Source organism: Tachyglossus aculeatus, chromosome 22, assembly GCF_015852505.1.
Source record: "Tachyglossus aculeatus isolate mTacAcu1 chromosome 22, mTacAcu1.pri, whole genome shotgun sequence".
NCBI classification, from domain to species: domain Eukaryota; kingdom Metazoa; phylum Chordata; class Mammalia; order Monotremata; family Tachyglossidae; genus Tachyglossus; species Tachyglossus aculeatus.
The window spans coordinates 36,231,389-36,256,751 of NC_052087.1; the positions used below are offsets into that span (position 1 = coordinate 36,231,389).

A 25,363-nucleotide genomic window follows, 5' to 3' on the forward strand; every position below is an offset into this window, starting at 1 on the left:
TAATTCCCGTTTTGCAGATGAGGTAACTGAGGCCCAGAGAAGTGAAGTGACTTGCCCAAAGTCACACAGCTGACAATTGGCGGGGCCAGGATTTGAACCCGTGACCTCTGACTCCAAAGCCCGGGCTCTTTCCACTGAGCCACGCTACAGTAGAGGACGTAAATCCATCCGTGGATAAGAGCCACGGGGCCTACTGTGAGTGGGAACCCCCGCTGCTGTGGCCGCTGGGAGGGATGGAGTTGAAGAGGATCGGGGGCTGAGGGCTAGGATAGATGGAGGGGCAAGAATCTATCAATCAATGGCATTCAATCAATCAATCAATCATTTATTGAGCGCTTACTATGTGCAGAGCATTGTACTAAGCGCTTGGGAAGTACAAATTGGCAACATAGAGAGACAGTCCCTACCCAACATTGGGCTCACAGTCTATTTATTGAGCGCTTACTATGTGCAAAGCAAGTACTAAGCAATACCACAGAATTAGCAGACGCGTTCCTCACCCATAATGGCTCTGCCGCTTGTCAGCTGTGTGACTTTGGGCAAGTCGCTTCACTTCTCTCTGCCTCAGTTCCCTCGTCGGTAAAATGGGGATGAAGGCTGCGAGCCCCCCGTGGGACAACCTGATCGCCTTGTGTCCTCCCCAGCGCTTAGAACAGTGCTTTGCACATAGTAAGCGCTCACCAAATGCCATCATTATTATTATAATGAGTTTATAGGCTAGAGGAAGGCGAGTGTACAGTGCTCTGCACGCAGTAAGCGCTCAATAAATACGATTGAATGAATGAATGAAAGTGTAAATCATCCTTCCCTGTACCAACCTATGTACCCAAAGACAGAGAGGGATGTAGTGGTAGTAATAGTGGAGGTGGGAGTGGTAATAATAATAATAATTATGGTATTTGGTAAGCGCTTACTATGTGCCAGGCACGGAGCTAAGCACTGGGGTGGCTACAAGCAAATTGGATTGGATGCAGTCCCTCTTCCACGTGGGGCTCCAAGTCTCAGTCCCCATTTTACATATGAGGTAACTGAGGCCCAGAGAATTGACTTGCCCAAGTTCACACAAGTTCTTTTAAACTGTGAGCCCGCCGTTGGGTAGGGACTGTCTCTATATGTTGCCAACTTGTACTTCCCAAGCGCTTAGTCCAGTGCTCTGCACACAGGCAGCGCTCAATAAGTACGATTGACTGACTGACTGACACAGCACATAAGTAGCAGAGCGGGGATTAGAACCCATGACCCTCTGTCTCCCAGACATCTCCTTCTGATCTTCTGCATCCCCTATCTGTAACCCATTTTAATGTCTGTCTTCCCTTCTAGGATGTAAGGTCTTTGAGGGAAGGGGTCGCTTACTATGTGCCAGGCACCGATGTGTCTCCCAAATAGTACTGTACTCTCTCCCGAGTGTTTACTACAGTGCTCTGCACATTGTAGGCGCTCAATAAATACCACTGCGTTCTCTGTGACAGCAGATGGCGCTCTCCCCTAGCCCTCTGCAGACGCTGGTGGGAGGAAATAATAAAAATAGCATTTATTAAGCGCTTACTATGTGCAAAGCACTGTTCTAAGCGCTGGGGGGGATACAAGGTGATCAGGTTGTCCCACGTGGGGCTCACAGTCTTCATCCCCATTTTCCAGAAGAGGGAACTGAGGCCCAGAGAAGGGAAGTGACTTGTCCAAAGTCACACAGCTGACAAGTGGCGGAGCCAGGATTAGAACCCAAGACCTCTGGCTCCCAAGCCCGGGCTCTTTCCACTGAGCCACGCTGCTTCCCTAAATAATTCTAAATAAATAGAATTATAGTTACAATGAATAGAATTGTAGCTATAATAAATAGAATTATAGCTATAGCTCTTCTCACCCATGCCTGTGAAGGTGCCCAGACAGCGATGGTTAATGAGTTCATTCATTAATCGTATTTATTGAGCGCTTACTATGTGCAGAGCACTGGACTAAGCGCTTGGGAAGTACACGTTGGCAACATATAGAGACGGTCCCTACCCAACAGCGGGCTCATAGTCTAGAAGGGAGAGACAGACAACAAAACAAAACATATTAACAAAATAAAATAAATAGAATAAATATGTATAAATAAAATAAATAAACAGAGTAATTCATTCATTCATTCAATCGTATTTATTGAGCGCTTACTGTGTGCAGAGCACAGTACTAAGCGCTTGGGAAGTGCAAGTTGGCAACATATAGAGACGGTCCCTACCCAACAGTGGGCTCACAGTCTAGAAGGGGGAGACAAACAAAATGAAACATATTAACAAAATAAAATAAATATGTACAAACAAAATAGAGTAATTCATTCATTCATTCAATCGTATTTATCCATTCATTCATTCATTCAATCGTATTTATTCATTCATTCATATAATCGTATTTATTGAGTGCTTACTGTGTACAGAGCATGTACTAAGCGCTTGGGAAGTACAATTTGGCAACATCTAGAGACGGTACCTGCCCAACAGTGAGCTCACAGTCTAGAAGGGGGAGATATGATGGCATTTATTAGGCACTTACTTTGTGCACAGCACTGTGCTAAGTGCTGGGGAGGTTACAAGGTGATCAGGTTGTCCCATGGAGGGGGGGTCTCACAGTCTTAATCCCCATTTTACAGATGTGGTAACTGAGCCCCAGAGAAGTGAAGTGACTAGTCTCAGTCTAGAAGGGGGAGACCGAGAACAAAACGAAACATATTAACAAAATAAAATAAATATGTACAAATAAAATAAATAAATGGAGTAATAAATCCGTACAAACATATATACATATATGCAGGTGCTGTGGGGAGGGCAAGGAGGTAAGGCGGTGGGGGGGGGGGATGGGGAGAGGAAGGAGGGGGCTCAGGCTGGGAAGGCCTTTATCGAGCACTTACTTTGTGCAGAGCACTGTACTAAGCGCTTGGGAAGTACAAGTTGGCAACATCTAGAGACGGTCCCTACCGTGGTGGGGGGGTGGGGGGGAATGAGTGATACAACTAGATGGTTAATGAGTGATGGTTAATGAGTAATACAACAAGATAACAGTAATGGGGACTTCCTCTTCCAAGCTTCCAGGGGGGCATCCCCAGCAGGAGGCCCCTGAGTCCTCCATCCCCCAAAACTGGAGCTGCCATCTGACCTTGACTCCCCCAGAGGATGTATATATGTTTGTACGTATTTATTACTCTATTTATTGATTTATTTAACTTGTACATATCTATTCTATTGATTTTATTTTGTTAATATGTTTGGTTTTGTTGTCTGTCTCCCCCTTCTAGACTGTGAGCCCGCTGTTGGGTAGGGACCGTCTCTATATGTTGCCAACTTGGACTTCCCAAGCGCTTAGTCCAGTGCTCTGCACACAGTAAGCGCTCAATAAATACGATGGATTGATTGATTGATTGATTGAGAAGACCCTCTGGGCCTGACTGGGCAGACCCCCACCGCAACCCGATTGGCAGGCTCTGCCCCCGCCAGCTGGGACCCCTGAGGTTCAGGGCTAAGGCTGACCCAAGTCCACCCGCAAGATCAATCAATCGTATTTATTGAGCGCTTACTGTGTGCAGAGCACTGTACTAAGCGCTTGGGAAGTACAAGTTGGCAACATAGAGAGACGGTCCCTACCCAACAGCGGGCTCACAGTCTAGAAGGGGGAAGATGGGGTGGGGGGGAGGCCAGACCAGTGGACTGCAGCTGCTCCAGAGCCAGGCCTAGGACCCCCCACCTCTGAGGACACGAATCCACAGGTGAGGACAGTGTTTAGTTGTCTGTCTCCCCCTTCTAGACTGGGAGCCCGCTGTTGGGGAGGGACGGTCTCTAGATGTTCATTCATTCATTCATTCAATCGTATTTATTGAGCACTTACTGTGTGCAGAACACTGGACTAAGCGCTTGGGAAGTACAAGTTGGCAACATAGAGAGACGGTCCCTACCCAACAGTGGGCTCACAGTCTAGAAGGGGGAAGATGGGGTGGGGGGGAGGCCAGACCAGTGGACTGCAGCTGCTCCAGAGCCAGGCCTAGGACCCCCCACCTCTGAGGACACGAATCCACAGGTGAGGACAGTGTTTAGTTGTCTGTCTCCCCCTTCTAGACTGGGAGCCCGCTGTTGGGGAGGGACGGTCTCTAGATGTTCATTCATTCATTCATTCAATCGTATTTATTGAGCACTTACTGTGTGCAGAACACTGGACTAAGCGCTTGGGAAGTCCAAGTTGGCAACATAGAGAGATAAATAAAGTAATAAGTATGTACAAATGAGCCCGCTGTTGGGTAGGGACCGTCTCTATATGTTGCCAACTTGTACTTCCCAAGCGCTTAGTCCAGTGCTCTGCACACAGTAAGCGCTCAATAAATACGATTGATTGATTGATTGATTGATTCCTCTGGGAGAATCAGATGGTGGGTGGCTCAATGGATTCGGCTGCCAATTTCAGGCACCCGGCCTAGCGAAGCCTGCGTCCCGGAGGGGAACGGTGCTGGGGAGGGAGTGGGTGGGACCCCACGGTGGGGAAGTCGGGGGGCCCAGGGGAGGGAACTGGTCTGGGGGACAACCCCGCCCCAGCCCCCCAGGTCTGCATTGTCAGCTGTGTGACTTTGGGCAAGTCACTTCACTTCTCTGGGCCTCAGTTACCTCATCTGGAAAATGGGGATTAAGGCTGTGAGCCCCCCCGTGGGACAACCTGATCACCTTGTAACCTCCCCAGCGCTTAGAACAGTGCTTTGCACATACTAAGCATTTAATAAATGCCGTTATTATTATTATTACTATTATCCATTGCTCCCACTACCCGCACCCCATAAAGGAAGATGGGCAGGGGGCTGGACTTTGAGCCTCTGGGAGCATTATGATAATAATAATAATAATAAAAATAGAATTTATTAAGCGCTTACTATGTGCAAAGCACTGTTCTAAGCACTGGGGAAGTTACAAGCCCATGGGGGGCTCACAGTCTTAATCTCCATTTTACAGATGAGGCTCAGAGAAGTGAACTGACTTTCCCAAAGTCACATAGCTGTGACTTAGAGAAGCAGCATGGCTCAGTGGAAAGAGCCCGGGCTTTGGAGTCAGAGGTCATGGGTTCAAATCCCGGCTCTGCCAATTGTCAGCTATGTGACTTTGGACAAGTCACTTCACTTCTCTGTGCCTCGGTTACCTCATCTGTAAAATGGGGATTAAGACTGTGAGCCCCATGTGGGACAACCTGATCACCTTGTATCCCCCCAGTGCTTAGAACAGTGCTTTGCACGTAGTAAGCGCTTAACAAATACCATTATTATTATTATCATTATAGCTGACAATCGGAGGAGGTGGGATTTGAACTCATGACCTCTGACTCCAAAGCCCAGGCTCTTTCCATTGAGCCACGCTACACGTCCCCCAAACCCCTGCCCCTGAGGTGTGTTCGTGTCCAGGAGGGTCCGGGCTGGAGCAGGCCCTGGAAGGTCAGGGAGCGGGTCAGCGGAAGGGGAGACAGACCCCATCCATCCCTGCGGACAGAAAGGTAAATGGGCTGGGGTTCTTACTTGTACATATCTATTCTATTTATTTTATTTTGTCAGTATGTTTGGTTTTGTTCTCTGTCTCCCCCTTTTAGACTGTGAGCCCACTGTTGGGTAGGGACCGTCTCTATACGTTGCCAACTTGTACTTCCCAAGCGCTTAGTCATCATCATCATCATCAATCGTATTTATTGAGCACTTACTATGTGCAGAGCACTGTACTAAGCGCTTGGGAAGTACAAATTGGCAACATCTAGAGACAGTCCCTACCCAACAGTGGGCTCACGGTCTGAAAGGGGGAGGCAGAGAACAAAACCAAACATACTAACAGAATAAAATAAATAGAATAGATATGTACAAGTAGAATAAATAAATAAATAAATAGTCCAGTGCTCTGCACACAGTAAGCGCTCAATAAATACGATTGATGATGATGATGATGGGTCTCCGTCAATGACCAGAGGAGGTGACAGGAGGACAGAGAGGCTGCACCTGCTCCGCGCCCCCAGGCCTCGGCTGGCACCGGGCCCAGGCAGGAGGGAGTGTGTTTACCCAACCGCCGGGCACCACGGCGACGGGCCTGGGCACGGTCCCCTGCAGCGGGGCAAGGTAATGTCCAGGGAAGGGGCAGGAAGGCATCCCCACAAACTCAGCCCTCTAAATCCCTCTCAGACCCTTCCCATTCATTCAATCGTATTTATTAATAATAATGATGGTATTTGTTAAACGCTTACTAAGTGTAAAGCACTGTTCTAAGCACTGGGGAGGTTACAAGGTGATCAGGTTGTCCCACGGGGGGGCTCCCAGTTTTAATCCTCATTTTGCACTGCGGCACAGAGAAGTGAAGTGACTTGCCCCAAGTCACACAGCTGACAGAGCCGGGATTTGAACCCATGACCTGTGACTCCAAAGCCCGCGCCCTTTCCACCGAGCCAACCTGCTTCTCGAGTGCTTGCTGTGTGCAGAGCACTCGACTGAACGCTCAGAAAGTTACAAGGTGATCAGGTTGTCCCACGGGGGGGCTCCCAGTTTTAATACTCATTTTGCAGTGCGGCACAGAGAAACGAAGTGACTTGCCCAAAGTCACACAGCTGACAGAGCCAGGATTTGAACCCACGGTCGAGAAGGGGGAGGCAGACAATGAAACTGAACATCGCCGACCCCATAGTGTCCACCCTGCCCCTTCAGCCCCTCCTCAGGATACCCTTGGTGGGGAGGAGAGGAGGGATCAAGGTGCAGTGGAGGGAGGGCAGGAGGAAAGGGTAACAATTAATAATAATAATAATAATAATGGTATTTGTTAAGCGCTTACTATGTGCAAAGCACTGTTCTAAGCGCTGGGGTAGATACAAGGTGATCAGGTTGCCCCATGTGGGGCTCACAGTCTTAGTCCCCATTGTCCTAAGGGGGTGAGGGGAGGGGTGGGGGGCAGACCGCCCCAGCTTCCCACCCCTGAAATGAGAATCAATCATCAATCAATCAATCGTATTTATTGAGCGCTTACTGTGTGCAGAGCACTGGACTAAGCGCTTGGGAAGTACAAGTTGGCAACATAGAGAGACGGTCCCTACCCAACAGTGGGCTCACAGTCTAGAAGGGGGAGACAGAGAACAAAACCAAACATACTAACAAAATAAATAGAATAGATACGTACAAGTAAAATAAGTAAATAAATAAATAGAGTAATAAATATGTAAGCAGCAGGGCTTAGTGGAAAGAGCCCGGGGTTGGGAGTCAGAAGATGTGGGTTCTAATCCCTATCTAATAATAATAATAATGGAATTTATTAAGCGCTTACTATGTGCAAGGCACTGTTCTAAGCACCATCTGCTGCAAGACCTTGGGCAAGCCACTTAACTTCTCCAGGCCTCAATTACCTCGTCTGTCAAATCATCATCAATCGTATTTATGGAGCGCTTACTGTGTGCAGAGCACTGTACTAAGCGCTGGGGAAGTACAAGTTGGCAACATATAGAGACGGCCCCTACCCAACAGTGGGCTCACAGTCCAATGGGCCATGTGGGACAACCTGATTACCTTCTATCTACCCCAGCGCTTAGAACGGTGCTTGGCACATACTAAGCGCTTAACATATACGGTAATTGTTGTTATTATTATAAATAATAGGCCTATTAGTGGGGGACACCCCCTTTCCCTCCCTCCCCAGAGAGGAACGGGGCAGTCCACAGCTGGGGAGGCCAGCAAAATCTGCTTCTATATCTAAGAGAAGCGGCCCTAACAGGCAGGCCCACGGAGCCGGACAAAACCCCATTGTCCGCCGACTCCGCGGACCGGAGAATGAAGGCCCAGTAACGGCCTCTCTGGCCCGCTGCCGTGGGGGGACGGGCCCCACGGATCACTGTCCACGCATTGACCGCCCTCGGCCCGGGCCTATTGATTGTGTCCCCATCTGGAAGGGGGGTCCCACCGGCCCCCTCCCCATCTGCGGCAGTGGGCCCGGGCTGGGGGAAGAGCCTGGAGTCCGGCTGGGCCGGGCCTGGGATGGACGGGGGTGAAGGGAGGTTGGAGAGGAGATCAATCAATCAATCAATCGTCTTGATTGAGCGCTTATTGGGTGCAGAGCACCGGCCCACGTCATCCCCCGGGCCTGGAATGCCCTCCCTCTGCCCATCCGCCAAGCTAGCTCTCGTCCTCCCTTCAAGGCCCTGCTGAGAGCTCACCTTCTCCAGGAGGCCTTCCCAGACTGAGCCCCTTCCTTCCTCTCCCCCTCGCCCCCCTCTCCATCCCCCCATCTTACCTCCTTCCCCTCCCCACAGCACCTGTATATATGTATATATGTTTGTACATATTTATTACTCTATTTATTTATTTATTTTACTTGTACATATCTATCCTATTTATTTTATTTTGTTAGTATGTTTGGTTTTGTTCTCTGTCTCCCCCTTTTAGACTGTGAGCCCACTGTTGGGTAGGGACTGTCTCTATATGTTGCCAATTTGTACTTCCCAAGCGCTTAGTACAGTGCTCTGCACATAGTAAGCGCTCAATAAATACGATTGATGATGGACTAAGCGCTTGGGAAGTCCAAGTTGGCAACATCTAGAGCCAGTCCCTACCCAACCGTGGGCTCACAGTCTAAAACGGGGAGACAGAGAACAAAACCAAACATACTAACAAAATGAAATAAATAGAATAGATATGTACAAGTAAAATAAATAAATAAATAGAGTAGTAAATATGTGCAGCTGGAGGAACACTCCCACCCCACCCCTTCCTCCCCGACTCGTCGTCCCTCCCTGCCCCGTCATCTTGCTGGAGAGCCTACAATAACAGAGCCTGGCGTGCAAATAATAATAATAAAAATGGCATTTGTTAAGCGCTTACTATGTGCAAAGCACTGTCCTAAGCGCAGGGGAGGTAACAAGGTGATCAGGTTGTCCCACAGCGGGCTCACAGTCTTAATTCCCATTTTCCAGATGAGGGAACTGAGGCCCAGAGAAGTGAAGTGACTCGCCCAAAGTCACCCAGCTGACAATTGGCGGAGCTGGGATTTGAACCCATGACCTCTGACTCCAAAGCCCGGGCTCTTTCCACTGAGCCACGCTGCTTCTCGAAGAGAGCAGGCTCGGGAGTCGGAGGACGTGGGTTCTAATCCGGCGCCGCCACTTGTCTGCTGGGTGACCTTGGGCGAGTCACTTCACTTCTCCGGGCCTCAGCTACCTCACCTGGAAAATGGGGATTAAGACTGCCAGGCCCACGTGGGACAACCTGATTACCTTTTATCTATCCCAGCGCTAAGAACAGTGCTTGGCACATAGTAAGCACTTAACAAATACTACCATTATTATTACTATGTCGAGCCTCCCCACCAATCATTCCATCCCCCAATCTTATTTATTGAGCGCTATACCATAACCACCCCAGCACTTAGTTCAGTGCCTGGCACATTCATTCATTCATTCAATCGTATTTATTGAGCGCTTACTGTGTGCAGAGCACTGGACTAAGCACTTGGGAAGTACAAGTCGGCAACAGAGACGGTCCCTACCCAACAACTGGGTAGCAGAGAAGCAGCGTGGCTCAGTGGAAAGAGCCCGGGCTTTGGAGTCAGAGGTCATGGGTTCAAATCCCGGCTCCGCCAATTGTCAGCTGGGTGACTTTGGGCAAGTCACTTCACTTCTCTGCGCCTCAGTTCCCTCATCTGTAAAATGGGGATCGTGACTGTGAGCCCCCCCCCACCATGGGACAACCTGATCACCTTGTAACCTCCCCAGCACTCAGAACAGTGCTTTGCACATAGTAAGCGCTTAATGAATGCCATTTTTAAAAAACTGGCTCACAGTCTAGAAAGGGGAGACAGACAATAAAACAAGTAGACAGGTGTCAACACCATCCGAATAAATAGAATTATAGCTATATACACATCATCAGACTGTGAGCCCACTGTTGGGTAGGGACTGTCTCTATATGTTGCCAATTTGTACTTCCCAAGCGCTTAGTACAGTGCTCTGCACACAGTGAGCGCTCAATAAATGCGATTGATGATTAATAAAATAGAGTAATAAATATGAACAAATATACACAAGTGCAGTGAGGAGGGGATGGGGGCAATGGGGAGGGGAGATAGTGGCGTGTAATAAGTGCTTAACGAATGCCAACATTATTAAGCTCAGAGGCCCGGGCGCTCTCGGAGCCGGCTAGGACCGGCCCCGGCCCTTCCAGGGGGAGTCCGGCCTGGACAGGGAGCGGAGGAAAGACTGTGGCGGAGGAAAGTCTTCTAGACTGTGAGCCCACTGTTGGGTAGGGACCGTCTCTATATGTTGCCAACTTGTACTTCCCAAGCGCTTAGTACACTGCTCTACACACAGTAAGCGCTCAAGAAATGCGATTGATTGATTGATTGATTGAAAGAGGGAGGGGTCTGGAACCGAGCTCTGAAGGTAATCGATCCGTCTCCCAGGCGGCCTGCGGACCCCACCGCATCACTGCATCCCGGCCAGGCTGAGCCACCCTACAATAATAAAGTCACTCCCACAGCCCTACTAACAATATTATTATTATGGTATCTGTTAAGCGCTTACTGTGTGCCAGGCACTGTACTAAGCCCTGGAGTGGATACAAGCAAATCGGCCTGGACGCAGTCCCTATCCCACGTGGGGCTTCACACCCTCAATCTCCATTCTGCAGATGAGGTAACCGAGGCGCGGAGCAGTGAAATGACTTGCCCAAGATGACACGGCAGACAAGTGGCGGAGCGGGGATTGGAACTATTCTTGTGGTCTCAGTTTACCTGGAGGGAAGACGCTGCAATAATAATAATAAATAATAATAATAATAATAGCATTTGTTAAGTGTTTACTATGTGCCAAGCACTGTTCTAAGCGCTGGGGGAGAGGGGGGAATACAAGGTGATGAGGTTGTCCCACGTGGGGCTCACAGTCTTCATCCCCATTTTACAGATGAGGGAACTGAGGCACAGAGAAGTGAAGTGACGTGCCCAAAGTCACACAGCAGACAAGTGGTGGAGCCAGAATTAGAACCCATGACCTTCCCAGACTGAGCCCCCTCCTTCCTCTGCCCCTCCTCCCCCTCCCCATCCCCCCCACCTTACCTCCTTCCCCTCCCCACAGCACCCATATATATATATGTATATATATGTATATATGTTTGTACATATTTATTACTCTATTTATTTTACTTGTACATATTTATTCTATTTATTTTATTTTGTTAATATGTCTTGTTTTGTTATCTGTCTCCCCCTTCCAGACTGTGAACCCGCTGTAGGGTAGGGACCATCTCTAGATGTTGCCAACTTGTACTTCCCAAGTGCTTAGAACAGTGCTCTGCACACAGTAAGCGCTCAATAAATATGATTGATTGATTGATTGACTCCCAATAATAAGAATAATAATGATGGCATTTATTAAGCGCTTACTATGTGCAAAGCACTCTTCTAAGCGCTGGGGAGGTTACAAGGTGATCAGGTTGTCCCACGTGGGTCTCACAATCTTCATCCCCATTTTATTCATTCATTCATTCAATCGTATTTATTGAGCGCTCACTGTGTGCACAGCACTGTCCTAAGCGCTTGGGAAGTACGAGTTGGCGACACATAGAGACGGTCCCTACCCAACAGCGGGCTCACAGCCTAGAAGGGGGAGAGAGACAACAGAACAAAAGATATTAACAAAATAAAATAAATAGAATAAATATGTACAAATAAAATAAATAGAGTAATAAATACGTACAAACATATAAACAGGTGAGGGAACTGAGGCCCAGAGAAGTGAAGTGACTTGCCCAAAGTCACACAGCTGACAATCGGAGGAGGCGGGATTTGAACCCATGACCTCGGACTCCAAAGCCCGGGCTCTTTCCACTGAGCCACTCTGCAAGCAGCCTCGCCCTCAACCGAGCGACCCCCGTCCCTGATACACCCCGGGGGGCGACCCTCCAAAACCAGAGCGGGTCAGGCCGCAGCCCGGGAGGACCCGCAGGCCTGATCCCGCAGCCTTCATTCACTCCTTCAATCGTATTTATTGAGCGCTTACTGTGTGCAGAGCACCGGACTAAGCGCTTAGGAAGGACAAATGGGCAACATCTAGAGAGGGTCCCTACTCACCAAGAGGCTCACAAGTCTGGAAGGGGGAGACAGACAACGAAACCAAAGAAGTAGACAGGTGTCAGTCAGTACCGTTCATCCCGTAGGGCCCGTCCCGCGGGACTGGATCCCCAGGGTTGACCCCGCAGGGCTGATCCCGCAGCGTTTATCCCGTAGGGCCCGTCCCGCAGGGCTGACCCCGCAGAGGTGATCCCTCAGAGGTGACCCCTCAGAGCTGACTCCTCAGAGCTGACCCATCAGGACTGACCTATCAGGGCTGACCCCCTCAGGGCTGACCCCGCAGGGCTGACCTTTCAGAGCTGACCCCTCAGGGCTGACCCCTCAGAGCTGACCCCTCAGGGCTGACCCCCCAGATCTGACCCATCAGGGCTGACCCCTCAGAGCTGACCCCTCAGAGCTGATCCCGCAGGGCTGACCCCCCAGATCTGACCCCTCAGGGCTGACCCCTCAGAGCTGACCCCTCAGAGCTGATCCCGCAGGGCTGACCCCTCAGGACTGACCCCTCAGGCTGACCCCGCAGGGCTGACCCCTCAGGGCTGACCCTTCAGAGCTGACCCCACAGGGCTGACCCCTCAGGGCTGACCCCGCAGGGTTGACCCCCTCAGGGCTGACCCCTCAGGGCTGACCCCTCAGAGTTGACCCCGCAGAGCTGACTCCACAGGGCTGACCCCTCAGAGCTGACCCCTCAGAGCTGACCCTGAAGGGCTGACCCTGAAGGGCTGACCTCGCAGAGCTGACCCCTCAGAGGTGACCCCCTCAGAGCTGACCCCTCAGAGCTGACCCCTCAGGGCTGACCCCCACAGAGCTGACCCCCACAGAGCTGACCCCCTCAGAGCTAACCCCTCAGGGCTGACCCCTCAGAGCTGACCCTGAAGGGCTGACCCTGCAGAGCTGACCCCTCAGAGCTGACCCCCGCAGAGCTGACGACCCCCGAGAGGTGACCCCTCAGAGGTGACCCCGCAGGGCGGCTTCTCTGCCTCCCCGTACCGTGGGGGGGGAGCTGCAGCTCCGGGAGAAACCGCCAGGGGGCAGGCCGGGGGGGCACTCATTCATTCATTCATTCATTCATTCATTCATTCAATCGTATTTATTGAGCGCTTACTGTGTGCAGAGCACTGGACTAAGCGCTTGGGAAGTAATAATAATAATAATAATAATAATAATGTAATAATAATAATGGCATTTGTTAAGCGCTTACGATGTGCAAAGCACTGTTCTAAGCTCTTGGGAAGTAATAATAATAATAATAATGGTATTTGTTAAGCGCTTACTACGTGCAAAGCATTGTTCTAAGCGCTGGGGAGCTTACAACGTGATCAGGTGGTCCCACGGCGGGGGCTCACAGTTTTAATCCCCATTTTCCAGATGAGGTCACTGCGGCCCAGGCAAGTGAAGTGGCTTGCCCAAAGTCACCCAGCTGACAGTTGGCGGAGCCGGGATTCGAACCCAGGGCCTCTGACTCCCAAGCCCGGGCTCTTTCCACTGAGCCGCGCTGTCGGCAACAGCTAGAGACGGGCCCTACTCAACAGGGGGCAGTGCGGGGGGGGGGGGGGGGGGGGGGGAGGGGAGCAGTGCGGGGGCAGTGAGGGGGAAGTGAGGGGGTAGTGAGGGGGAAGTGACGGGGCAGTGAGGGGGCAGTGAGGGGGCAGTGAGGGGGCAGTGAAGGGGCAGTGAGGGGGTAGTGAGGGGGCAGTGACGGGGCAGTGAGGGGGTAGTGAGGGGGTAGTGACTGGGCAGTGAGGGAGCAGTGAGGGAGCAGTGAAGGGGCAGTGCGGGGGCGGGGCAGTGCGGGGGCAGTGAAGGGGCAGTGAGGGGGGCGGTGAGGAGGTTGGGGCAGTGGGGGGCGGGGCAGTGAGGGGGCAGTGAAGGGGCAGTGAGGGGGCAGTGAGGGGGCAGTGAAGGGGCAGTGAGGGGGCAGTGAAGGGGCAGTGAGGGGGTAGTGAGGGGGCAGTGAAGGGGCAGTGCGGGGGCAGTGCGGGGGCAGTGAGGGGGCAGTGAGGGGGCAGTGAGGAGGACGGGGCAGTGAAGGGGCAGTGCGGGGGCGGGGCAGGGCGGGGGTAGTGTAGGGGCGGGGGGCAGTGCGGGGGCAGTGCGGGGGCAGTGCGGGGGCAGTGCGGGGCAGTGAAGGGGCAGTGCGGAGGCGGGGTCAGTGTGTGGGGCGGGGCCCGGGGCCCGGGGCGGGCGCAGGGAGCGCGGCGCTGAGCGGAGCCGCGGGGGGCCCCGGCACGGCCACGGCGGGGCCGGACCGCACCGCACCGCACCGCACCGCACCGGGACCGGACGGGACCCTAGAGGGCCGGACAGGCCCGGGGTCGGCGTCCGGGGTCCGGGGCTCGGGGTCCGGCGTCCGGTCCGGGGCGGGGATGGCCCCCCTCCGGGCGGGACAGTAGCGGGAGCCGGCCCGGACATGGAGGTGGTGGACGAGACCGAGGCGCTGCAGCGCTTCTTCGAAGGTCAGACTGGCCCCCTCCGGCCCGACCCACCCCCCGGACGGACGGACGGACGGACGGACGGGCGGAGGGAGGGACGGGGGGCCGGAGGGAGGGGAGGGCCGGGGGGCCGGGGGACGAGCCGCCCCCCACGACTGGCCCCCGGGCTCGGACCCCTGTCCCCGTCTCCCCCCGCCCCCAGGCCGGACACTGGGGTCCGCCTACAGACGGGTCCCCGGGTCCTATTCTGGAACTTCTTCTTCCCAGCGCTTCCATAGCTGGGAGAGATCCCCGAGGGAGAGAGAGACCCCCGAGGGAGGGACCCCCGAGGGAGGGGAGACCCCGAGGTTTTCTCCCCGTCCCCAATCAGCTCTCCTGCCCCGTTCTGAGCCCCTGGATCGGCCGGCTCTCCCGGCTGTCCAGATCGGACTCCAAAGTGGCTAGGGGCGCCCCTTGGGACCCAGGACCCTTCCCTGCCCCTGCCCCTGCCCCTGCCCCTTTCCCATCCCACCTCCTGCTCCTGCCCCAGCTCCTTCTCCTGCCCCTATCCCACCTCCTGCCCATCCCACCTCCTGCTCCTGCCCCAGATCCTTCCCCTGCCCCATCCCACCTCCTGCCCCTGCCCCTTTCCCATCTCCTACCCCTATCCCACCTACTTCTCCTGCCCCTGCCCCTTTCCCATCTCCTACCCCTATCCCACCTCCTTCTCCAGCCCCTGCCCCTTTCCCACCTCCTGCCCCTACCCCACCTCCTACCCCATCCTACCTCCTGCCCCTATCCCACCTCCTGCCCCTGCCCCTTTCCCATCTCCAGCCCCTATCCCACCTCCTTCTCCTGCCCTTATCCCTCCTCCTGCCCCATCCTACCTCCTGCCCCATCCCACCTTCTGCCCCCTTCCCACCTCCTGCTCCTGTCCCATCCCAGCTCCTTCTCCTACCCCTTCCACTTTCCCGTCTCCTGCCCATCCCACCTCCTGCCCCTGCCCCACCTCCTTCTCCTGCCCCATCCCCCCTCCTGCCCCATCCCACCTCCTGCTCCTCCCGCAGCCCCTTCTCCTGCCCCTATCCCACCTCCTGCTCCTGCCCCAGCTCCTTCTCTTTCCCCTACCCCTATCCCACCTCCTTCCCCATCCCACCTCCTGCCCCATCCCACCTCCTGCTCCAGCTTCTTCCCCTGCGCCTGCCCCAACTCCTGCCCCTTTCCCACCTTCTGCTCCCTCCCCAAGTCCTCCCTAAGCCCAGCTCCAAGCCTGCTTCAGCTCCTCCGCCGTTCCCCCACCCCGCGTCTGCCCCTGTGCCCTATGCCAACCCCTGCCCCTGCCCCAGCCTCTGCTCGGGCCCAGGCCGCCTCTCTTATTCTTGCCCCCACCCCGCGTCTGCCCCTGTGCCCTATGCCAACCCCTGCCCCTGCCCCAGCCTCTGCTCGGGCCCAGGCCGCCTCTCTTATTCTTGCCCCCAGCCCTGCCTCAGCCCTTTCTCTTGCTCTTTCCCCCCTCCCCTGATGATGCGGCCCTGGTTCAGCCCCTGCTCCGGCCCTGGCCCCGACACACACCGTCCCCTCCAGCTCTGAGAAGTCCGTCGAGGGGACGGGGAACTGTCCCGAGGAAGAGCAGGGAGTGTGGTCGAGGGGACGGGGAACTGTCCTGAGGAAGAGCAGGGAGTGTGGTCGAGAGGACGGGGAACCGTCCTGAGGAAGAGCGGGGAATGTGGACACTCAGAAAAGCAGCGCACCGAGCTCAGCCTGGGCCTCATGGAGACAGCTGTTGGGGGGAAAGAGACTCCCAGAAACAACCCTTACCCTCTTTCCCCTTTGGGTTAGTCATCCTGGGACTCAGATACCCCCTCTCCCGCTCCCACCCACTCCTGTTCCAGCTTGAACTCCATCTCTCCCTCCCCTAACCCTAAACCTAGCTTCCTTTCCTCCGAGTGTCCCATCTTGATGGAATTTGGGGGACCAAAAAACCATTACCCTAGTTCACCTTCCCCATCCTGGAGTGGGTGGCAGAGTCGAGGGGTCCCCTCCCTCAAGAGCCAGAGGGCTTTTCACCCCTCAAACAACAGTGGGGATCAGATCCTCCCTCTCTTTAGTGTGTGGGCTTGTTTGGTCTCTGACCTTTGACTTTCCTGATCTCTTTTATGTTTGGATGGGGAAAAGGGGCGGGGGTCCTTTGGCCCCCAGTTTCTCTGGGTACCGAAAGCGAGACCTCCTGGGATTGCTCAAGAATGGAGGCCCAGAGAGGGGCTGACTCTACGTTGATCCTTTGGGGACAGCCCAGAGATCCTTGTTTGGTTTTGGGGGCGGGGGGCGGGCGGAGAGGGAAAGGGGCACGATAGTGTGGAAAGGGGAGAGAGTATCCCAAGCCTTGGAAAGTTAGACGAGGAAGGCACCCCATAGCTGGTATCCCCGAGCTTTGATGAACCTCTCTCCCCTTACAGCTCTTTTCAGAAACTGTGTCCACTTCTTCACCCCAACCCCTGCAGAGCCAGCCAACTTGCCCCATTTCACAAAGGGAAAACTGAGGCCCAGGGCAGGCCCCCCTGCTCACACGGCCTGGGTCACAGAGTAGGGCCCAGGCCTCTGTCTACTGCGCCCAGAGTCAGCTTCCCGGTGGGAGCGAGGGGGACAACGGGAAAGGTGGTCAACAGGTCTCCCTCCCTCATCCAGGCAGGGAGAGAAGAGGGCTCAGGGATGGGGGAGAGACGAGGAGGAGGCAGAGGGAGATTGAAGGCCTTGTTGTGTGCTGGAGGAGTTGACTGATGAGAAACATGGATGCCTACTGGCTGGCATCTCCAAAAGCTTCCCAGAACTTGTGAGCCCACTATTGGGTAGGGACTGTCTCTAGATGTTGCCAACTTGTACTTCCCAAGTGCTTAGTACAGTGCTCTGCACACAGTAAGCACTCAATAAATACGATTGATGATGATGAGGGACGCTTGTTGCTTCTTAGAGCCGCCCCTCCCCAGCAGCCCTATCCCCTTGAGTCACTCCCGGGAGCAAGGCTTTCCCATGGCCCTGCCCCCGGCCCCACCCCATCTCTAGCTCCCGGCAAACCCCCAAAGGCCAGGCTGCACCCTCCAGCTCCTGCCCCAGGAGATGAGCAATACACTGGAAATCCCAAAGCCCAGCCACCCCTTCCTCCCCCCTAGTTGGCCCTGCTTCCAACCAGTCCCCGGAGGGGGTAGGAAGAGCCGAGCCTTGGGGTGGGGGTCTGGGGCCTGGTGTCTGGGGCCCAGTGGGGGTGTTGGCTACCAAGCGGGCAGATCTTTGCTGCCATAGGGGGTAAGGGAGAGGGGAGCGCTTGAGGCTTGGCTCCGTCCTCGCCCGAAACCCCAACACCCCCCTGGCCGCGTGGGGGAAGCGCTGACGCCACAGCTCAGCCATGCGGCCCGAAGGGCGGTGGAGATAAGGGGCCGTCCAAGAATGCCTCTGCGAGAGACGGTCCTCGGGCTGGAGGGGTGGGTAGGCCCTGGCCCCGGCCGGGGGTGGCGGAGGGAGGGGGCTGCCCCGGCCTAACATACCAACAGAGAAGCAGCATGGCTCAGTGGAAAGAGCCCAGGCTTCGGAGTCAGAGGTCACGGGTTCAAATCCCGGCTCCGCCACTTGTCAGCTGTGTGACTTTGGGCAAGTCACTTCACTTCTCTGGGCCTCAGTTACCTCATCTGTAAAATGGGGATGAAGACTGTGAGCCCCGATCATCTTGCAACCTCCCCAGCGCTTAAAACAGTGCTTTGCACATAGTAAGTGCTTAATAAATGCCATTATTATTATTATTATCAGGGGTCGGTGAGTGTGTGGACACAAGAAACGGGCGGGGTTTAGATGCCTGCAAGGGCATGGGGCAATGGGCTCAGGTGTAAACGGCTCCAGGAGTGGGATTGTGTTGTGCACGTGTGTACATTACCGTGTGTCGATGCTTTCATGGGGGCGTCTGTGCGGGTCCCTGTGAACCGGGACCTGCAGGCCCGAGAGCCTGATTGGAGAGGGGGCAAGAAGGCGGGGGCAACCTGGGCAAGCCCCGGGCCCTTCCTGGCCCTAAGGGGTTGGAGGTAAGGAGAGTGCCAGTCATCCTCCGTGTCCCCAGGGCTGTGCTGCGAAGCTAGAGGCTCTGCAGGGCCGGCTTCGTGGAGGCAAAGACCCTCGCCGCCCCATGGGTTGGACGCCCATTGTAAACGGACTTTGGGGGCCTTCAAGGGTGAGTGTGTGTTTGTGTGCGCGTGCCTGCAAATTCTCTCTCAGCCAGGACAGCTGTGCACATGTGATTTGGGGAGAGATGTAGTGGCGGGGAATGAATCAGCGTCATCCAAACTGGAGTCTTTTAACTGCACTCGGGGGGAGGACGTTGAATGACCCCCTCAGGAGCGGCCCATGGTGGTTGGCAGGGAAGGAGGGAGGGTCCCAGGAGCCCCAAGCCTCTGCTCCCCCTGGCTCTGTACCCAAGCTCTCTTACCTGTGTCCACCCTGGCCAAGCTTGCCCCTCTGGGAAGCAGCAAGAGAAGCAGCGTTGGTCAGTGGAAAGAGCCTGGGCTTTGGAGTCAGAGGTCATGGGTTTCTTGGCTCCACCAACTGTCAGCTGTGGTACTTTGGGCAAGCCACTTAACTTCTCTGTGACTCAGTTACCTCATCTGTAAAATGGGGATTAAGACTGTGAGACCCCCCCCCCCCCCTCCATGGGACAACCTGATCACCTTGTAACCTCCCCAGCACTTAGAACAGTGCTTTGCACATAGTAAGCGCTTAACAAATACCATTATTATTATTATTATGGAAGAGAGACCCGGGGGGGCGGAGGGGGGTGTCTCAGAGGTAGAGAGGGCCAGCAGGACCAGGGAGGGGCTGTTCGGAGGAGGAAGGTGGGAATCAGAGGAGATCGTGGTTTGAATAGACTGAAAGGAGGCAGAGGCTGGCTGGAGTGGGTGGCTGGGGAAGAAAGACCCCTCTATCACCCTCCCTTCACCCTCCCTATGACTCAGTCTCCCTCTTTGCCCCCCACCACCCAGAATGGAGACCCCATCTTGCCCCTTCTGAGCAGTGTGGGGTTGAGCAGGAAGGGAAATTGGCAAACTGGCATTATTTGCCAGGAGCCAGAGCTTCTGACCTTCCTCCTCCCTCCTCCCCTCCTTCCCGCCCCTAACCCCCACAGACTCATCCTCTTGGAGGGTCTCCCTTTCTTAATGGTATTTGTTAAGTGCTTACTAGGTGCCAGGCACTGTAATAACCCTTGGGGTACATAAAAACCAATCAGTTTGGAGGCCGTCCAAGTCCCACGTGGGGCTCGCAGTCTTACATACCATTTTACAGATAATAATAATAATGATGGTATTTGTTAAGTGCTTACTATGTGCAAAGCACTGTTCTAAGCGCTGGGGCGGTTATAGGGCGATCAGGTTGTCCCACAGGGGGCTCACAGTTTTAATCCCCGTTTGACAGATGAGGTAACTAGGCACAGATAAGTCAAGTGACTTGCCCGAGATCACACAGCAGACAAGTGGCGGAGCCGGAATTAGACCCCAGGTCCTCTAACCCCCAGGCCCGTGCTTTAATGGCTAGGCCACATTGCCTCTCCTCAGGAAAAATCATCAAGACAGCGAGGGGCTTCTGGGAAGCGAGCACTTGTTACCGGAGCAGGGACTGGAGTAGACTTGTCTCCTGAAAATCTGTTCCCCTTTCCACCCCTCCTTTAGGGTCAGGATCCCCCCCAAACCTAGAGGTCACTGACGGCACTCCCTGGTGCCTTGGAACCGTGGAGGGGAGGAATGACCCACCCTCCGGCCCCCATCCATTTCACCTGGCTTAAAAAGGAGTGGAGAAAGAGCTAAGGAGCTTTGTGGTGAGTGAGGGAGGCAGTGACAGGGAGCCCGAGGAGGCTGGTACATCCCAGCCGCATGACTGGCCCTAGGTAATCTCCCCCGCCCCCGCTGCAGGAGACGCCCCCTGCCAGGGAGCCAGTAGCCGCCCCAAAGAGCGGAGCAGGAAGCAGGGTGGGCAGCAGAGAGAGGAGTGGCGTGGCACTGTCCTGCAGGGATGCGCTGGGTCAGAGCAGGTAACCTTAATAATAATAATAATAATGGCATTTATTAACCGCTTACTATCTGCAAAGCACTGTTCTAAGCGCTGGGGAGGTTACACGATCAGGTTGTCCCACGGGGGGCTCACAGTCTTCATCCCCATTTTACAGATGAGGGAACTGAGGCCCAGAGAAGCGAAGTGACTTGCCCAAAGTCACGCAGCTGACAATTGGCAGAGCCGGGATTTGAACCCAAGCCCACGCTCTTTCCACTGAGCCATGCTGCTTCTCTAACTTTCGGGGTGGGGGTGGGGAGGGGGGCCGGAGTTGCCTCCCTGAATCTCAGCTCCAGGGAAGGTAGGGAGAGCCTGGGTATTCATTCATTCATTCAATCGTATTTATTGAGCGCTTACTGTGTGCAGAGCACTGTACTAAGCGCTTGGGAAATACAAGTTGGGAGTAAGAAGGAGAGCAGAGAGTAGGAAAGAAGAGCAGCTGCTGGAGAGGGGGAGCCCTCTCTGTAGAGGGCCAGGCTGTAGGGGGGCCCAGGCCCCATGGAGACGGATGGTCTCCAGCCCCGTTACCTGGGCTGGAAGATTCGGGGGCTCCCGGAGAGCCCGGGAAAGAAAGCAGAAGCTACTGAGGCATGGCTTAATGCAAAAAGCACAGGTTTGGGAGTCAGAGATCGTGGGTTCTAATCTTGCTCAGCCACTTGTCTGCTGTGTGACCTTGGGCAAGCCGCTTAACTTCTCTCTGCCTCAGTTACCTCATCTGTAAAATGGGGATTAAAGCTGTGAGCCCCACATGGGGCAACCTGATTACCCTGTATCTATCCCAGTGCTTAGAACAGTGTTTGGCACATAGTAATTGCTTAACGAATACCACAATTATTATTATTGGGGGCAAATATTATTATTATTGGGGGCGGGAAGGGGCCTAGGCCAGGAAGCAGGAAACAAAGGGAGATTAGGGGCTGGAGGGACAGCTTCAGGCCCATTCAGCACATCTCCTCCAGGAGGCCTTCCCCGACTAAGCCCTCCTTTTCTCTTCTCCCCTTCCTTCCAGGCCACCCTTGCACTTGAATTTGCCCCCTTTATTCAGCCCTCCCTCAGCCCCACAGCATTTATGTGCATATCCATAATTTACTTACTTATATAAATGTCTGTCTCCCCCTCTAGACTGTAAGTCTCATTGTGGGCAGGGAGCATGTCTACCAACTCTGTTATAATGTACTCTCCCAAGTGCTTAGTATAGTGCTCTGTACACAGTAAGCACTCAATAAACATGATTGATTGACTGGAGCAGAGAGGAAGAGGGACATAGGGCCCAGGGGGGAGCCATGGAACGGGGCGCCCAGAGCAGCAAGGCAGCAAGAGGGAGAGGACAACTGTCCAGATGGACTGGAGGAAGGAGGAGCCAGAGGGGGAGTGGATACAGGAAACACCGGGAGATAAAGGGGGAAAATGGCTGGGTCAGTGGACAGTTAAGGGAGTGAAGGGAGTGGAGGCTGGTGGTGGGGCCGGCAAGATGCCCTAGTGGAGTGGATCCCTGCCTCCCTCTTGCATGCAGTGTGCTTATTTGTCCAGACTCCCTGTGGCTGAGCACAGGCCTGGAGGAGAGGGCCCTACACCGGTCTAAGTCAGCCAGTCAGTAGTATTTATTGAGCACTGTACTGAGCGCTTGGCAGAGGAGCCGGCAGAGTCAAGGGGCAGGGAGGGGGCTGGGAGGGGGCTGCCGGCACTGTGGGAAAAAATCAGGGAATTGAGTCAGAGAGGAAAGTGGGATTGGTGGGTCTGGGGGGATTCCTGGTTTGGAGGACTTCCTCCCTCCAGATTACCAGAACGGGGAGCAGAGGCCAGGTCGGGAGCCGGCAGCCGGGTGAGAAGTCGGGGGCCCATCTGGAAGGAAAACTTGGGCCAGGGAGGGAGGGGGGTTGGGGAAAGTGGAGGCCAACAGAGGAAGGATCCCGCGAGGAGCCATGGCCCGTGGACGGTTCTTGGGAGCTTGGGCTGAGGCGGGCAGAGGAATGGGCCTTAGAGACGGACCCCTTTTTGTGCTGCCCCCACCCCCCTTCTGCCCTCCGTTCCACCTGCCGAGGTTCCTCGCTGTGTGGTAGTGCTAGGATTGGGGACTTCCTGAGCTCAGAGCCCCCAGGCTGAGGTGAGGAGCGGACGAGGACAGACGGAGTCTGACTTCCTTGAGGTAACTCAGGGACTGCCGTCCTCTCAGGCAGAGAGGAAGACCCTACCTGGGGTAGGGAGACCCATGGCCTCCAAGGAGTTTGGGGGCTCTGCCTCTATCCCCAAACCCAAGGGCCAGGGCTCTGTCTGCCCAGTTCGCAGGCCCAGGGGGCCGGGAATGTAGCCATCCCCCTGCCAGACTAAGGGCTCTGGTCCCTCTGCTTGCTACTTTCTACTTCCAGCGTGATTCAGTGGAACGAGCCCGGACTTTGGAGTCAGAGGTCAGGGGTTCAAACCCCGGCTCCGCCACTTGTCAGTTGCGTGACTTTGGGCAAGTAAGTTCACCTCTCTGTGCCTCAGTTACCTCATCTGGAAAATGGGGATTAAGACTGTAAGCCCCCGGTGGGACAACCTGATCACCTTGTAACCTCCCCAGCGCTTAGAACAGTGCTTTGCACATAGTAAGTGCTTAATAAATGCTATTATTATTATTATTATTATTATTATTATTATTATTACTTTCACCTGAGGAGAGCAGGCCTCCAGTCCCCCCAGACTTTCTATGCATAGTAGAGGGGGCAGCCTCTGGGGAGTGTGACTATGGAAGGCATCCCGGGAAATCCCCAGCAGCCACTGTTTGGTCCCACCCTTGAACTTTGCGCTGCTGCCCGATAAGGAGTCCTGAGCCTAGCCACTGAGGAATGATTAACCCAGGGCTCCCCGGGTCCCCTCCTCTCTTTCTTCCCTCCCTCCTTCCCACCCTTCCTCTTCCTTCCACTCTTCCTCTTCCAGAGTGGCTCTAGCTTGGCCCAAAGGAAGCAGAATCCAGTTGGAGGAGAGCCTGGCTTCTGCTCCTCTCTTGGCCTTAAAATGGCCTTTTCCTCCCCACTCCGGCCTCAATTTAGGAAGAAGTGTGGCCTAATGGCTAGAGCACGGGCCTGGGAGCCAGAAGAACCTGGGTTCCAATCCCGGCTCGGCCACTTGTCTGCTCTGTGACTTGGGCATCTGTAAAATGGAGACTGACACTGTGAGCCCTGTGTGGGACAGGGACTGTGTCCAACCCCATTAGTTTGGATCTACCCCAGCGCTCAGTACAGTGCCTGGCACTTAATAAGTGCTTAACAAATGCCACAATTATTATTATTATTATTATTGTTATTATTATTATTCTATCTCTGAAGCCAGCCCTTGAAATGGGGACAAAAGCCCCATAAATTATTCCGGTGCTTACTTTATGCCAAGCCCTGTGGTAGATGCAGTGCAATTAAATTAGTTCCTGTTCCACGTGGGGCTCACACAGTCTAAGGGAGAAGGAGACCAGATACCCATTTTACAGATGAGGACTTGCCCAGGGACACACAGAAGGCAAATAGGGGACCTGGGATTAGACCTAGGTCTCCTGATTCCCAGTCCCGTGCGCTTTCCGATATGCCCTGCTGCTTCTCTTGGAGGCGGTGAGGAAAGGGTAGTTTGGGATCCCCCAGCTCAGAACAGTCTGCATGAAGACCTGGAAGAGGCTCCTCCATATGTGGATGATGTGATGGGGCAGGAGAGGACCAAGGGTCAGTGGGATCCTGTGGACTGGGCCTTGTCTCCTCACAGACTGGAGACAGCTGGGCCACCGTTCTTCTCCCCATCGACCCAGGTGGGTGCCAGTTTGTTACCCAGTCCAGATGCCCAGTCCATGCCCAAGGGCTGTCCGTGGTTCCCTGGTCCCCACTCAGCTGCTGACTCCTGAAAAGTTGAAGAGGCAGGGCGAGGTACAGCATGATTTCAACCCAGGTCATGGCTGGTGAGATTGGGCGGCTGTCGGCTGAGTGCCCAGGGGAGCCTTACCTTGGCTGTGGACTGAGCGGTGTCACTGCGTTATTGGGCGGCCCCTCTCCATCCTGCACCACTGCCACCCTGGGTCCCCGGCTCTGGTAGGAGAAGCCTTGGGTCGGAAGAACCCCCGGGATCCCACTGTCAGTCCTAAGTCAACCCCTGGCAGGGGCCGGGCTGTGGCCAGGGGCAGGGTCAGTCAACAGCAGAGTCGGCCAGGGGCCAGTCCTTCCATGGCGGCTCTTTGTGTTCCCTGAGGATTCATCAATTTCTTCCCAGGCAACAGCCAGGCCCCCTCTCCTTGCCCATTCCCACCTTCCCAGCCTCTGTCTCCCCCTTGGCTGCTCTTCTTCCCTTTGTTCAGTTGGGCATCTCGGACCCTCCCTCCCCTCAGCTTGGGGGCAAAGTGGATGAGTCTAGACCCTTTGGGGAGGAGGAAGGGGAGGATGGAGTGCAGAGCAAGGCCTGGGGCAGGCAGCTGATGCTCTGAGTCTTAGGCTCCTGGCCATCTCAGTGCTTAGAACAGTGCTTTGCACATAGTAATCGCTGAATAAATGCCATCACTATTATTATTATTATTATTATTATTATTATTATTATCTCTGTGCTGCGGGATTTGAGTTGCCCACCCATGCCCCCTGCCCATCCCTGCATCTCCCTGAACATCCAGAGCTCGGTCAGCTCCAGGGGTTTCCCTGGGAGACAGGACACCACCCTCTTCCTCATGGGAACACCCTCCTCCTGCCCCACTGCAGCCCCAAGAGAAGGGTGGGTAGACCAGCGGTCTGGCCGAGAATCAGCAGGCTGAACTAGGGCCTGTTTCTGAGAGCTCTGGTGGGAGTCCTTCTAGAC

General features: G+C 54.5%; 1 protein-coding gene across 2 annotated transcripts in view; it reads left to right on the forward strand.

Moving 5' to 3' along the window:
• The first annotated feature begins 14,354 nt into the window (after positions 1–14,354).
• MYRF (myelin regulatory factor) overlaps positions 14,355–25,363 on the forward strand; it is a 65,424-nt gene continuing 54,415 nt past the window's right edge. For both annotated transcript variants that reach the window (XM_038764322.1, XM_038764323.1), the window contains exon 1: positions 14,355–14,530. In XM_038764322.1, coding sequence (XP_038620250.1) covers positions 14,485–14,530 — 46 coding nt within the window. In that variant the 5' untranslated portion in view covers positions 14,355–14,484. The remainder of the gene's footprint in view (positions 14,531–25,363) is intronic.